A 15,960-nucleotide genomic window follows, 5' to 3' on the forward strand; every position below is an offset into this window, starting at 1 on the left:
AAAGAAAATGAAAACAATATAAAAACTTGTCCTTTTAAAACTCTGTGTTCCTACTGTACACTTGACATTGTCCCTATATTTTTCTCAAGGCTTCTTTTGAGACATTCTGTCTTGAGTTTTTCTGTCAAGTTCATACCACTTTGACCTATATAGAGATGTCTCTATAACATTTTATTAATGTCATTGGCAGACATTTCACTGTCCCTTCATTTCCTTTTATGAAGCTTTATTCTTCTTTGTATTACCAAAAAGAAAGTAGAATTAGGGACTAGGGTTATAGCTCAGAGATAGAGTGCATACTTAACATGAGCGGGGTCCTAGATTCAAAGGAAGATTGAAGAAGGTAGGAGAGTATGAAGTGAGAAATCATGTAGAGTATAACAGTTCCATCTGTACATCTCATCCCTTTCTGTAACAATAGTAATTGGTCTCCTTTCATTGTAAACAATGTTTTTGTAAAGTAGCAAGATCCTATAAGACAGCCCCATCTGTCATTGGTCTAGGATTTCAGGCAGGCCATGATTCTGCAGATGGCCAGCTCTCTGTTCACAGGCAGTCACATCTGCCACAGAATTGCAAGAAATGTTGTACTACTACTGTTGTTGTTGTTGTTGTTGTTGTTGTTGTTGTTGTTGTTGTTGTTGTTTTTAAAAAACATGTTTCTCTGTGGAATCCTGGCTGTCCTGGAGCTCAGTCTATAGGTTAGGTTGACCTTGAACTAAGAGATCTGCCTGCCTCTGCCTCCAGAATATGTGCTACCACCACAAGTCTGATACTGCCGATGAAATTCTACTTTGTTTAGATTTTCATTGTGGCTCTTGCCCTTTAAGTTTTTAAGAACTTTTAAGGGTTCACAAAATAGGGCCAGTGGGACAGCTCAGAAAGTAAATGTTCTTGCCGTGCAGTCTAGACAACCTGAGTTCAATACCCTGAACCTGTATAATTGTGCAAGGATGTCGTCCAACAGTAACTCCCCAAAGTTGTCTTCCCTCCCTGACTCCCTCCCCACCCCCCCTCATTCACCTCCCACCCCCCTACCCCCCACACACTATGGCTCTTGGACCCCTCCCTTATACACACATAATAATGAAGGAGAAGGAAAGAAGAGATAATTGAAGACTGTTTAAAAATATGCAATGTAGGAGCTAGAGAAGTATCTGAACAGTATAAAAAGCACTTGCTGTTCCGAGCACCCACATCAGGTTGTTCACAGCTTCCTTGACCTTCAGTTGTGTGGGATCCAGCTTCTTCTTCTGCCCTTCATGGGCAACACAGACATGCAAACACATGAGTCAAAAGGAGGTAGATCTTAAAGCATATACAAAATAACCAGGCACGGTGACTCCCATCTGTGATTTCACTTGGGAGGTGAAGCAGAAGTATCATAAAAAAGTTCTAGGTCAGCCTGGGTTATAGAATGAGATATTATCAAAAAACAAAACAAGAGGCTAGAGAGATGACTCAGCGGTTAAGAGCACTAGCTGATCTTCTAGAAGTCCTGAGTTCAAATCCCAGCAACCACATGGTGGCTCACAACCATCTTTAATGGGATCTGATGCCCTCTTCTGGTGTGTCTGAAGACAGCTATGATGTACTCACATACATAAAATAAGTAAATAATTCTTTAAAACAAACAAAAATGGGTGTCTGTCTCATGGCTGCAGTCCCAGTACTCAAGATGAAAATCTGGAAATGAAGGTCATCCTCAGCTGCTTACCAAGTTCAAGGCTAGCCTAAGCTACACAAGATCCTGTCTCAAAAAAAGGTATATGAGTGCATACATATACATACATTCAGTAGGCTGAGTTTTTCCTTTTATTCATTAGACCTAGAAAGGGTTAGAAGTAAGATAAAAGCTCATCTGTTGCTCATCTTGCTACTTTTCTTTAAGGCTGTTTGTATGTTTGGAGGGCTTTATATTCTTTCTTTCCTTCCTTCTTTCTTTCTTTCTTTCTTTCTTTCTTTCTTTCTTTCTTTCTTTCTTTCTTTCTTTCTTTCTTTTCTTCTTTTCGGAGCTGGGGACCAAACCCAGGGCCTTGCGCTTGCTAGGCAAGCGCTCTACCACTGAGCTAAATCCCCAACCCCAGGGCTTTATATTCTTAATGCTTCCAGATTAGGTCCTGAAGCCATATTTGCTTGAGTAGGCTTCAGCCGTGCACGTCCTGTGATTAACAAAACAAAACAAAACAAAACAAAATATATACCTTGTGTAAATACGTGTGAGGTAGAAGCATGCTCTCAACACTGGGATTCTGTGAAGATTAGTTGTCATTTATTTTCTTTATTAACCAAGTTATCAAAGATTATGTTGAGTATTTTCTGTTAAGGTTTCTAGCTTGACATTCAAGTAAAGATCCTCCGGTGTGAAGCCGCCCCTTGTGTTTTTCTTTTCTCTCAAGCTCAGCTCTGGAGGCAGGCAGTGCTCTTCCGCTCTGCACTCGTCTCTTGCTCTCTGTTTTTCATGAAATTATTGCTGGTGATTTTGCTATTAGACACATTCTGTAACTAGTTACTTTATTGGTGATAAAGTAGATGACCTGCCACCAAATGAAGAATGGTCCTTCTGTCTGAAGCATGCAGGAAAGCAACTATCATGTTATCAGTATTATGTGCTTTTCTCTTAGCTTTGATGACCTCAGGAAGCACAAAGGTCAAAGCCAGTTACTGTTGAGTGCTGTGAGTTCTTGAGTGGAATTCCTTGAGAGTATAAAATACTCAATATCCAAACTTAGCTTAAACTTTTCTTAAAAGAAAAGATGAATGAATTAGGTAATTTGGAAGAAACTTCAGAGTTCTGTGATTTATAGATTCTATGTCCTAAGAAAATATAGATTTTTTTGTTAGATAACAATTTTTTGTATATTTTGAAATAGAAGATAGGTTTTTAGATGTTGATACTACTTTTGCAGTTTTAGCACTTTGCAAAAGTATGATAAATGTTTGAGGATCTGGGATGTAGCTCAGTTGGTAGAATGCTTATCTAACATGCATGAAGTCCTGATTCCCCTGTACCACAGAAAACCAATTGTGGTGGCACAAGCTTATAATCTATACCAAAAAGTAGAAATGATTGACTATAACATTTTCCATTGCACCATTCTGTTTGTTTGTTTGTTTGTTTGTTTGTTTTTTGAGATGATCTCTGAAGTAGTTTAAGCTTGTTTCAAACTTAGTATGTAGCCAGGGATAACCTTGAACTCCTGATCTTCCTGATTCCAATTCCCAAGAGCTGTGAAAGTGGAAGTGCTAGCAGCTGCAGCATTTTAAATAAAGGCTAGTTTTCCCATAGTAATGATTCATCAGCCCTGTCTTTCAGCTTTGATAGTAGGCATCCTAGTTGAGTTCAAGAAGTTTTGGTTGTGGAGCTGGAAAGATGGCTTAGTGGTTAAGAACACTGGCTGCTCTTCCAGAGGTCCTGGGTTCAATTCCCAGCAACCACATGGTGGCTCACAGCCATCTTTAATGGGATCTGATGCCCTCTTCTGGTGTGTCTACAGACAGCTACAGTGTACTTACAAATAAATAAATCTTAAAAAAAAAAAAGAAGAAGAAGATTGGGTTGTGGTGGTTGTTTTAGTTTTGTTTTTTAGTAAGGCTCTTGTTCTGTAGCCTAGGCTGCCCTTTATGTAGTCAACCATTTCCTCAAACCAAGACCCTCCTTCCTCATCATCTTAAATACTAACATTATAAAGATTATAAACATGCTTGGCTTGATGACTAGTTTTGGTTGGTTAACAGTTAGTTTGTGTGTGTGTGTGTGTGTGTGTGTGTGTGTGAGAGAGAGAGAGAGAGAGAGAGAGAGAGAGAGAGAGAGAGGTTCCATATGTATATATGAATATGGCATAATCTATTATTTTATCCAATTAATACATATTAATAAAACCTTAAAAACCTCCTTCCTAAATAAGAAAGGTAATTACAGTTACTGAAAATTAAACACATAAAAGCAGGTATGGTGGTGTATGTCATAATCTCATCACTAAGGCAGAGGCAGGTGGATCTCTGTGAGTTCAAGGACAGCCAGGACTGCATAGAAAGACCTTGACTTAAACAAATAAAAAAGTGAACACTATATTAATCAAAGTTACTCATTTATGTTGCATTTACAGTCTTTAATTCTTGCAAGATTAAGCAAAAATACACATATGAATGTTTGTAACATTGTTCATAATGTTGAAAGCTCAGAACAATAAATATGTCCATACTCAAGAGTGTATTCCAACCAGTAGAACTGTCAATACTTCACACACATAGTAAACAGCAAATATAATCAGATCTCCTTCTTATAAAATGATCTGTATAATAGATACAGATAAGTGCTTGGAGCCAGGCATTGTGGTACACACCTCTGATCCTAGCACCTGAGACACTTAGACAGATTTGCAAGTTTGATGAGGCCAGCCTGGACTCCATAGAGAATTCAAAGTACATAGACTCAAAAAAAATTACATTCCCCCCCCCCAAATTTACCAAAGCTTTAATAATGGCTATCTGAGATAATAGATCCTCAGATTACTTTTTCTTTCTTCTTAATTTTTGTGTAATTGAACATGTGTTTAAGCATGTGCTAATTTTTCAAACTGCTTACCACCCAGAGTTCATAATAGCACAAGCAAGAAATATCCACTGTGTTTTGATGTCTAAACCAGGCACAATAGTGCACAACTGTAATCCTAGCTGGAGGATTGAGATTTTGAAGTTATCCTGCCTAAATACACATTGATTTATTGGCACAGAGGAAAAGAAGGTAGACTGAGAGAGCACCTTTTATTTATGAGTCTTTCATGCCAAGTGATGGCTCATGGAGAGTTTGCCTGCATGACTGAGAGAGGTGTTGCATATAATCTAGTTCATCTTCTTTAGCTGCATTTCCACAAACAACTGTGGTAAGAACAGACTGTCATGTGGAGATTCTCTGAGAAACATTAAAGGATCTTTGCTCTCTTCATGGTGAAAATCTAAGGCTGGGAAAAAAGCTTGTTTATTGAAATCTGATCACAGTTTTTTTTTCCCCCTTGGATTTCAGGAACCAATAAAATCACGTGCTCCACAACTTCATTTAGAGTACAGGTTTTATAAACAGCTCGGCAGTGCAGGTAAGTCCCTTTATTTTTCTCCCTTTATTTAATATAGAACTTAGTTGGATACCCTAAAGTCACTTTGTCTGGTTTGCCTCCTTTACTAGACCATTTATCTTCCCTGTTTATTGGATAGGTTGTAAACATGGCCAACCAAAGGCTGTTTGCTCACTGGTTCCTGGAGCTTTAATTGAGGGGACTGTTAGCGTGTGACCCTGCCACAGGTCAACCCTTAAATGCTATGGGTTGAAACCTGCTTAAAACACCACATGCTATGGGGATTTGGGATTTGTCTCTTTCCTGACTTTATATATGTGGTGGGGGTCGGGGGAAGGATGGGTCACTTGTATGCTATGCTTTAGTGCTTTGATTGAGATAAATTCTAAAATATAGCACTTTGGTTTTATTAATTGTTTTCTTCATTTACAAGAGCCATTCATGGGCTGGAGAGATAGCTCAGCAGTTAAGAGCCCCAGCTGCTTTTCCAGAGGCCCTCCCCAGTTTTGATTTCCCATACCCACTTGGTGGCTCACAACCATCTGTAACTCCAGTTCTAGGGGATCCCTCATCCTCTTCTGCTTTCTCAGGCACCAGGCACACACATAGTGCACAGACATATGTGCAGGCAAAATATCCATACATATAAAAATAAAGTTAATTTTTTAAAGATTGCACCTGAAAACTAAATTCTCAGGGTATGTGAATAACTTGAGATTGGTTTTTCTAGCCTGAGAATAGAATTGATGGAATCTTGTTGGTTTGTTTGTTTATTTGTTTATAAATAAGTAGCTATACATATTTATTTCTATATATAGGTAGACCATATATATTGAAAAAAGAAGTGAGTTTACAAAAGTACTTTAATTATCATTGGGGGCTTCTGGATCTTTCTAATTACTCTGTTGGTTTTGTCCATATGAGAAAATTAGATCTCTACATGCCAAACATGATTATTATTAGCCCTTCTCCCTGACTTAGCACTCTTTCTTCCTGTCCTTGCTTCTTTTCTGACATTTTTATATTATTTTCTAATAACATTACAACATGTAACCATCATAATTATGATTTAAAAATTATTAAATTTGATATCATTTTTTAAAATCGACTATCTTTTGAACCTCTTACACAGTCTCAAAGGACACTGAGGCCATGTTTGTTGTTTATAGCCCAAGCTAGCCAAGATTCCTGATGCTCCTAAGTGCTGGGATTCTAGGTGTGCACCCCCTGATCATCAGTTCCTGCATTGGATGTTCTCCCTAGTTTGCTAATATTGGTTTGGTCTAATTTGATTTGCCTTGGTTGAGGTAGGATTTTACATTGTCACCACAACTGGCTTTGAACTTTACTGTGTAGAGTTCTGGACTGGAACTCACAGTGGTTCTTCTGCCTTAGCCTCCCAAGTACTAGGAATACAGGTGGGAACTGTAACAGCTGGCTCACGGTGTTGTGAGTTTCAAATTTTTCAGAGTGATAACTGTCTTAGCCTAGTTATGAAAAACACATTTATACACATCAAATAATTCTATCACATAGGTTAAAATATGCCTGATCCAAACGAGCAGATGTTTGAGCAGCCTGGGCAAGTGACCAGGCCAATTTCCAATATTTCTTCTGTAAGTCCTTCCAGATAAAGCCACCATAGCAGGCCATTCTTATCTTTTTAATATAAAGCCACACACAGTGGTGCATATCTTTCAGCCTAGCAATATGGGAGTCTAAGATAGAAGGATCACTTGAACCCAACAGTTTTAAGGCCACAGCACCTGAAAACACTAAACAAAGCTAACATACAGGTCGGTGGTAGAGCAAATACCTGATATGTGCAAGGCCCTGAGTTCATCTCTGGGGAAAATTCTTTATATGAGAATAAAATCTGTGCCGTTGGATTTATGCTCTTCATAAACACTGCAGTCTAGAGGTTTGGATATTCTCTGTAAAGAAATGTTACACAGAAAGCAGAAGAGGAAGTGGGGGTTTCAAGAATTGCATATTGCTTAAGGCAGCCCTGAGGTGTGTGTGGGTCATTGCTACCAGTGAGAATAGGAGGGATGTTGTTCCTTCACTCCTTCCTGCTCTGCCACTTCCACCCCTTTCTACATCAGTCGTTGCATTGGATGTTCACATATAGTGGGTCTTCCAGATATCATTCTTACCCTCGGAAACAGTGCCTTAGTCTCCAAAACTAAATTGAATGCTACTTTTCCATGTCCAACTCACTGTCTGAAGACTGTTAGTGCTTTTTATCCCAGCGTCATCTGAAAGTTACATCTACATGCCGTGTGTGTGGGTGTGTGTGTGTGTGAGAGAGAGAGAGACAGAGACAGAGACAGAGAGACTTGATGGTGTTTTATGTCTTCCTTTATTGCTCTTCACCTTATCTTTTTTTTTTATACTATCTCAGTAAACCTCACCATTTTTGTCAGGCTAACTAGCCAGTGAGTTCCCTATTGCTAGAGTTACAGACAAGTACTTTTTTCCACTGAGCCATCTTTGCAGGGTTATCTTCATTTTCTGTGAAATCCAGTGGTAGTTTCTCTCTCTCTCTCTCTCTCTCTCTCTCTCTCTCTCTCTCTCTCTCTTAGCTTGCATATTGTCTTTTTTCTTTTCCAGGATTAATTTTATGTGTATGGTTGTTTTACCTGCATGTATATGTATATACCTTGTACATGCCTGGTGCCAGAAAAAGGTGTCAAGTTTCTGGGAAGTGGAGTTACTGACAGTTTGTAGGCTGCTATGTAAGTGTTGGGAATCTAGCGTGGGTCTTCTGAAAGAGCAGACAGTACTCTAAACTGCTGGACCATCTCTCCATCCTCGTTCTCTTGTCCTCTCCCCTTCCCTCTTTTTCTCTTCCCTCCCTCCCTTCCTCCTTCCTTCTTTCTTTCTTTCTTTCTTTCTTTCTTTCTTTTCCCCTTTCTTTCTTTCTTTCTTTCTTTCTTTCTTTCTTTCTTTCTTTCTTTCTTTCTTTGGTTATGGTAGATTGGTTTTGACAGTGTCTTACTGTGTATCCCAGGCTAGCCTTGAACTTTTCTCTGTATCTCAGGCTGTTCTTGAACTGGAAATCTTTCTGTCAACCTCCTATGTATTGGGGTGGCAAGTGAACAGCTCTGCCTAGCTTTATCCACCATTCTTCACTGGAGTTCATGTTGTCTTAATATTCTTGTCTTAACTAAGTAGCAGACATTTCCAAGATGAGGAGAACTTTGGTGATATTTGAATTTACTCTAGAGCAGAGCAGTGCTTCTCAACCTTCCTAATGCAACAACCCTTTAATACAGTTCTTCATGTTGTGGTGATCCAACCGTAGAATTATTTCATTGCTATTTCATAACTGTAATTTTGTACGGTTATGCATTGTAATGTAAATATCTTATGTGTGGGGTTGTGGATGAGACAGGGTTTCTCCGCGCAGCCCTGGCTATCCTGGAACTCACTAGGCTAGCCTCAGACTCAGAGATCTGTCTACCATAAATGTGTTAAGCATAAGCAGTTGTGATTCTTTAGTAGCTAGGTGTGAGAAGCCAAAGCACATATGCTACTGTGTTCAGAATAAAGGTGTTGTGCAGCCTTATAGACAAACCCTTTCTTATCAGAGGCATGGAAGGAGCAACCACGTGGTCAGCATTGTGCTCACCAGTGCTTTGCTATTACTCATCACAGGCCTGTGACTGTGAAATATTAGGGCTTCTCTGTGTAGCCCTGGCTGTCCTGGGAGCTTGCTGTATAGACCAGGCTGGTTTTGAAGTCACAGAGTTCCTGCCTTTGCCTCCTGAGTACTGGAAATTAAAGGCATGTTCTACCACCACTCACTTGGGTATCTTAAGAAGGAAGACTTTAAATTTTCTCTGGTTCTTTTATTTTATTTTTAAAGTGTACATGTCCCTCCTAAGGGCTGGGATTGAACACAGATACCATACCCACCTAGTATTTATGTGGATGCTAGAGATCCAAATTCAGATTCTTATCCTTTAATAGTAACCACTTTACCCACAGAGTTACTTCTCTAGCCCCTTATATTTATTTATGTATATAATTATTATTTTGAAATAGGGTTTCAGATAGTCCAGGCTAACTTTGAATTCCTTATTATCTTGGCCCCATGTTCCAAGTACTGGAGTCTCAGGTGTGAATCACGAGCCCAGAAATAAGGAAAACTAAAATTAAAATCAAGCCAGAGCAGTCATGGTGCATGCTTTTAATCCCAGCACTCTGGCAGCAGAGGCAGGAGGATCTCAGAGTTCAAGGCCAGTCTGGTCTACAGAGTGAGTTCAAGACAGCTAGGACTGCACAGAGAAATCCTGTCTTGAAAAACAAACAACGGGGTTGGGGATTTAGCTCAGCGGTAGAGCGCTTGCCTAGCGAGTGCAAGGCCCTGGGTTCAGTCCCCAGCTCCGGAAAAAAAAAAAAAAAGAAAAAGAAAAACAAACAACAGCAACAACAATAATAATAAATATTTAAATCAGCCCATAGGGTTATTTTATTTACTAAGCTTAAAAAGTTATAAATCGGGCTGGGGATTTAGCTCAGTGGTAGAGCGCTTACCTAGGAAGCGCAAGGCCCTGGGTTCGGTCCCCAGCTCCGAAAAAAAGAACCAAAAAAAAAAAAAAAAAAAAAAAAGAAAAAAAAAAGTTATAAATCATTTATTTGGTACTAATATTTGTTTTCTATTTTTAAAATACTTATTTTCATTTGTGTGCCTCTGAGCATATGTATATGCACTGCATACCTACAGGAATGCTTTCCAGTCAGGTGAATTATCAGATCTTTTAGAATTGGAATCATTGAAAGCTTAATTGAGGTTGTTTCTGAGTTAAATCCCAGAATTTTTACAAGTTGTTTTGTTGAGTTAAAATAGTCTAAAATGGGGCTGGAGATATGGCTTAGCAGAGTACAGTCTACTCTTCCAGATCACCCAAATCCAGTTTTCAAGACCCATGCCAGGTGGCCCCCAACCTATAACTCCAATCCAGGTGATCCAGTGCCCTCTTCCTGCCTCCAAGGGCATTACATGTACATGATGTATAGGTATACATGCTAGCAAAACAGTTATATGTAAAATAAAATGAAATTAAAGATAAATTAATTTGGCTAGGTATGATTGCACACGACTTAACTGTGGGGAAGCAGAGGCTGACAGATCTCTGAGTTCAAGGATACATAGTAAATTTAAGACAAACTACAGTTATGTAGTTGAGATGCTGTATCAAAACAAACAAAATTAATAAAATGGTCTAATGCAAAGTCTAGATTTTTTAAAATAGTAGTACTCTGAATTCCCACCTGCTGTCTCAGGAATGAAACAACGTAACAATAGCCTCTGTTAGTCGGCCAAAGAAAATCACTGGTATCTGGGACCCAACCCTGGAATTAGGATGAATTCTGTGACTGTATAGGGATGTGGCTTGTCAATCTGGAGGTTCAGGACAGCTGTGAGTGTGCCCAGTATACAAATTATAAACTTAAAACATTATGAGAGTGTCGGGGTATGCAATTGCACTAGCAGCTATCAGGTGTGAGCCGTGTAGATAACTGTAGGAAAGTAAATCATCCACAACATTACAACTGTGACAGACTCCTTTATACTGGGGTCTCCTCATTAACTCTACTGTGTGGTAGAGTAGGAGCAAAACAAGTTATGTATAGTGCTGTAAGAGACGTGCTCCTCTTTCTACGGATAGTGCTGTAAGAGACATGCTCCTCTTCCTATGTATAGTGCTGTAAGAGACGTGCTCCTCTTCCTATGTATAGTGCTGTAAGAGACGTGCTCCTCTTCCGGACTCAACCACAGCTGGCCCTGCCCTTCACCTCAGTACTCAAGAGTCTGACGTGGTGGCACATACCTACAATACCATGACTCAGGTGGTGTACCTTCAAATACTGTCTTAAGGGGGATTAAAAAAGAGAAAGATGAGCAGCAGAGAAGGCTCAGCAGGTAAACATGCTTCCTGTGCAAGCTTGCCTTCTGAGTTCAGTCCCAAAGCCCTTAGTGAAAGGATAGAACTCTAAAATTGTCCTCTGTCCTTCACATAAGGGTCATGGCACGCATATGCAAATAAATAATTTTTAAACTTTTAAGTTTAATTATGTTTTGTAAAAGAGGAAGGTATAAAAAGCCACTCTGGGTTTTGTAATTTCCTTTACTTGTAAAATTACAAAGTAAAAAGAGATTTGTAAGATCTTTCTTACAAGAAAAGAAAACCACTTTTTACACATTTTGGATAGTTAGTTTTTCAGTTGCAGTAGAGTGTTATGAAAGTGTTGAACTGTGTATAACTCACAGAGACACAGGGTACTAACACCCTTGCAGTGTGTTAATTTTTGCAAAGAGCAGACCAGCTGAAGGTGTTTGCTTAGTGTGAAGACAGTTTTTGTTACTTGAAATTCGTCTTTTACATTCCAAAGAGAAAGTCTAGTTCTGGAAATCAGCCCACCTTTTTTTAAAAATATTTTCTTTTTCTTTTTTTTAAAGATTTATTTATTTATTTATTTATTTATTCAGACACACCAGAAGAGGGCATCAGATCCCATTACAGATGCTTGTGAGACACCATATGTTTGCTGGGATTTGAACTCAGGACCTCTGGAAGAGCAATCAGTGCTCTTAACTACTGAGCCACCTCTCCAGTCCAAGCCCAACTAACTTATGTATAAGGTGACTGTACTGGAGGGTTGTGGTTAGTTTCAGAAAATTGTTACTATGTTTACATAGGCAAAGATTTAGAAGAGAGAGATGGCCACCATAACCTGCTATGGGGACCTCATTTTTTCAGATACACACAGTGGTTAAGGTTCTAGTGCAACTTTTTGCCCTGTAACACTAAGTTGTGTGTGTTGATATTGTTTTGTCTTAACATCATCTTTCTTACTGCTTGCCTATGAGTTTTTTTCCTTGGTCTCAAAGCCATCCTTTGGGCCTTGACTAGGACATAGTGACTACTCTTGGACCAATGGTTCTCAACCTTCCTAATTTTGAGACCCTTTAATACATTCCTTATATTGTGGTGACCCCCCAGCCAATTTTTATTGCTACTTTATAACTTTAATTTTGCTATTGTTATAAATTATAATGTAAATATCTGTGTTTTCATGTGGTCTTCAGTGACCCCTCTGAGAGTATCATTCAGCCTCCAATGAGTTCATGACCCATGGGTTGAGAGCCACTGCTATGGACAGAGGATACTTGTTTGACATTTAGACTAGGGCAAGTTTTATTCCAAACTAAAGGCTAGAGTAAGTTCAGTGATTGTCAGGCACTCCACATCTTTATCATAATACATCAAGGTTAATCATTTAGAGGGGAGCTAATATTTAATATCCTAAAAGCTATCAAGTACTGTGGAACAAAAAATCTGTATTTTTGGTTTCTTAGTTAGGGTTTAACTGCTGTGAACAGACACCATGACCAAGGCAAGGCAAGTCCTATAAAGGACAACATTTAATTGGGTCTGGCTTACAGGTTCAGAAGTTCAGTCCAGTATCATCAAGGCAGGAACATGGCAGGCAAGGTACAGGAGGAGCTAAGATTGCTACATCTTCACCTGAGAATATTAACTTCCAGGCAGTTACTCCAATGACACACCTAATACAACAGGGCCATACCCCAGGCTGAGCATATACAAACCATCACAATTGGTAAGAGAATATTTTCTTTCTGTTCCAGTAACGGATTGTATAAAGTCAAGTAGTGCACACCTGTACAATGCTCAGAAGGCAAAAGCAGGCAGATCTCTGAGTTCAAAGCCAGCTTGGTCTACTCAGAGAATTCTAGGACAGCCAAAGGGAAAGTAAGAATCTGTTTGTTTGTTTGTTCGTTTGTTTGTTTGTTTTAAAAGATTGCATAAGATCAATATCCCTTCCACCCACTATCAAAATTGCAGTTTACTAATAGTTTTAGAATACAAATTTATAAGAATGCTTTAGAAGAAACAACAGAAGTTGCATTTTTAACATTGGTCATCATACATTGTCATTTTCTTTGGTTTGGTTGGTTGGGGTTTTTGTTGTTGTTGTTATTTTTATTTTGTTTACAGTCTAGTTGTTGCCCCTTCCTGGTCCTCCCTCCCACAGTTCTTCATCCCATTCTGTACATCCTAACTCCAAGAGGATGCTGTTCCACCCCCCCACCCCCCCTCAACGCTACCCTACTCCTTGCCAGGCCTCCCCACTCTCTGGGGCCTCAAGTTTCTCAAGGGTTAGGTGCATCTTCTCTCACTGAGACCATACCAAGCATCCTCTTCTGAATATGTGTTGGGGGCCTTGGACCAGCTGGTGTATGCTGCCTGGTTGGTGGCTCAGTGTCTGAGAGACCTCAGGGGTCCGGGATAGTTGGGACTGCTGGTCTTCCTATGGGGTTGCCCTCCTTTTCAGCTCCTTCCAGCCTTTCCCTAATTCAACCACAAGGGTTCCCAGATTCTGTTCAATGGTTGGGCATAAGTGTCTGTGTCTGTCTCAGTCAGCTGCTTGTTGGGCCTCTCAGAGGACAGTCATGCTAGACTCCTGTTTTTCTTTTTGTAATTCTTAATTACTTATACTCCATCCACTAAGAAAGTTTGTCAGCTCTTCCCCTCTACATTTTTGAACTTTGAACAGCCTAACAAGTGTTTTAACTGTTACTTTTTAGTTCTTATCACTTTAACTCATCCTCCCTGATTGGCCTAAAGGATATCTTGTTCTGCTAACTAATAATAATCTAAGGAATGATCTTTTCTTTGTTGGTTTGTTTTGTTTTTTGTTTTTGCTTTTGTTTTTCCAAGTCAGGTATTTTCTGTATATCCCTGGCTGTCCTGGAACTCACTCTGTGGACCAGGCTGCCTTGAACTCAAAGAGATCTGCTTGCCTCTTCCGCAACCTCCAGTGCTGGAATTAAAGACATGCACTACCACCAACCAGCTTGGAAATGGTGTTTTCACTAACAAAAATCTACTGTTTTAACAAGTATGTTAAAATAGAAGTGTAAGAAAAGGGTTCTAAATACAAGATAAGCCAAAGTCCCAAGGCAAGTATTTGTCTATATAGTTTTACTTGCTTTTGGTGTGCTTAAGACTTGGTGTCAAAACCCAGGCTGACCTAAAACTGAATCTTCCTGCCTTTACCTCCCACATACTGTGTGCTAAGACTACACACCTGTATTACTGTAACCAGCATGTGTCCACATTCACTGAAGTGGTTTTTATTGGGCATCCTACTTAGATTATGTAGGTTATAAGTTCTGGGCATACCGTATATATGCAAGGTGGGCATAGCACCAAGCTTGTAAAAAGAAAACAACTTGTGACTAGCTCCAGAGGAGCAGACTTAGGTTTAGTTGGGAGGAAGGAGAAAGTTATGTGTGCTTGGGTCATGCCAAATACTAAGAATAGAACTTCTTGCCTAGCAAGCGCAAGGCCCTGGGTTCGGTCCCCAGCTCCGAAAAAAAAGAAAAGAAAAAACAAAAACAAAAAACATCCCTGAGGGGTTGGGGATTTAGCTCAGTGGTAGAGCGCTTGCCTAGCAAGCACAAGGCCCTGGGTTCGGTCCCCAGCTCTGAAAAAAAGGAAAAAAAAAAAAAAAAAAAAAAAAAAAAAAAAAAAAGAATAGAACTTCCTTCCTACTCTTTCTCCAGCCTCACTTCTGTCTGTCATAACTACATTAAGAACTGAAGCCCTTTAACTTAAGTGTAAATGTAAACTACATATTTAATTTCAAACATTTTGCTCTACCCCTAAAAAAAGTTTAAAATGTAATTTAAAATTTGATTCTATGGGTGGGAGAGATGGCTCAGTGGTTAAAAGCATTGACTGCTCTTCCAGAGGTCCTGAGTTCAATTCCCAGCAACCACATGGTGGCTCACAACCATCTATAATGAGATCCGATGCCCTCTTCTGTTGTGTGTCTGAAGATAGCTACAGTGTACTCATATAAATAAAATAAATAAATCTTTTTTTTTAAAAAAATGATTCTATAAGATTAGACAACTAGCTCAGCAGTTAAGAACACTGTTTGGGGGGCTGGGGATTTAGCTCAGTGGTAGAGCGCTTACCTAGGAAGCGCAAGGCCCTGGGTTCGGTCCCCAGCTCCGAAAAAAAGAACCAAAAAAAAAAAAAAAAAAGAACACTGTTTGGTCTTCTAAAAGAGCTATACATGCAGGCAAAACACTCATACAAAGAGAATTTAAATGACAATTTAGATATTAGATAAGTATAATATATTGTTACATTTAATTTCACACATTTATTTTTAAAATGTGGCTCCTAAGAAATTCTAAAGCAAAATTCGTGGCTCCATTGTCATGTGGTAGTTCACAACTATAATCACAGCACTTAGAAGGTAGAGGTTGGAGGAACAGAAGTTCATGGTTGTTGTCCTCAGCTACATGATGAGTTTAAGACCAGTCTGAGCTACACGAAACTGTCTCAAAAAATGTATTTTAAACTATGACTTTGAATAAATAAGCATTTTATCACCCAGGTCCCCACCCACCCCCACTCCCACCACCCTTAAAAATATTTTTAATGGAGAAGAACTATTTCCTGTGAAAATAGTATTGAAGTTACACTGAGACATGGGTATGGTTACTTACTTTCTATTTGCTTAGCTGCTGCTTTACCAATGACCTCTACCATCGTTTTTTCCTTCTTTCTCTTTCTGGTTTTTATGTATTTGCTTGTTTGTTTTGAGACGTGTTCTCACTATGTAGTCTTTGCTGGCCCAGGAATCTTTTTGATGGCCAGCCTGGCCTCTAACTCATAGATGCCCTACTTGCCTCTGCCTCCTCACTGCTGAAATTAAAGACACATGCCATTATGCCCAGCTTAAATTGTCTCTTTTCACTTTGTGTATATGGGTCCTTTGCCTGCATATGTGTGTTCTAGGCACCACATGAGTGTCTAGGAAGCATGAAGCCAGT

At 39.4% G+C, this 15,960-nt stretch overlaps 1 protein-coding gene across 12 annotated transcripts in view; it reads left to right on the forward strand.

Moving 5' to 3' along the window:
• Positions 1 to 15,960, forward strand: part of Csnk1g1 (casein kinase 1, gamma 1) — a 137,178-nt gene that overhangs the window by 66,918 nt on the left and 54,300 nt on the right. For all 12 annotated transcript variants that reach the window (NM_001431619.1, NM_001431621.1, NM_001431618.1 and 9 more), the window contains 1 exon segment: positions 5,027 to 5,096. In NM_001431619.1, coding sequence (NP_001418548.1) covers positions 5,027 to 5,096 — 70 coding nt within the window.

The sequence above is a fragment of the Rattus norvegicus genome, chromosome 8 (assembly GCF_021556685.1).
Source record: "Rattus norvegicus strain SHRSP/BbbUtx chromosome 8, alternate assembly SHRSP_T2T, whole genome shotgun sequence".
Taxonomy (NCBI): Eukaryota; Metazoa; Chordata; class Mammalia; order Rodentia; family Muridae; genus Rattus; species Rattus norvegicus.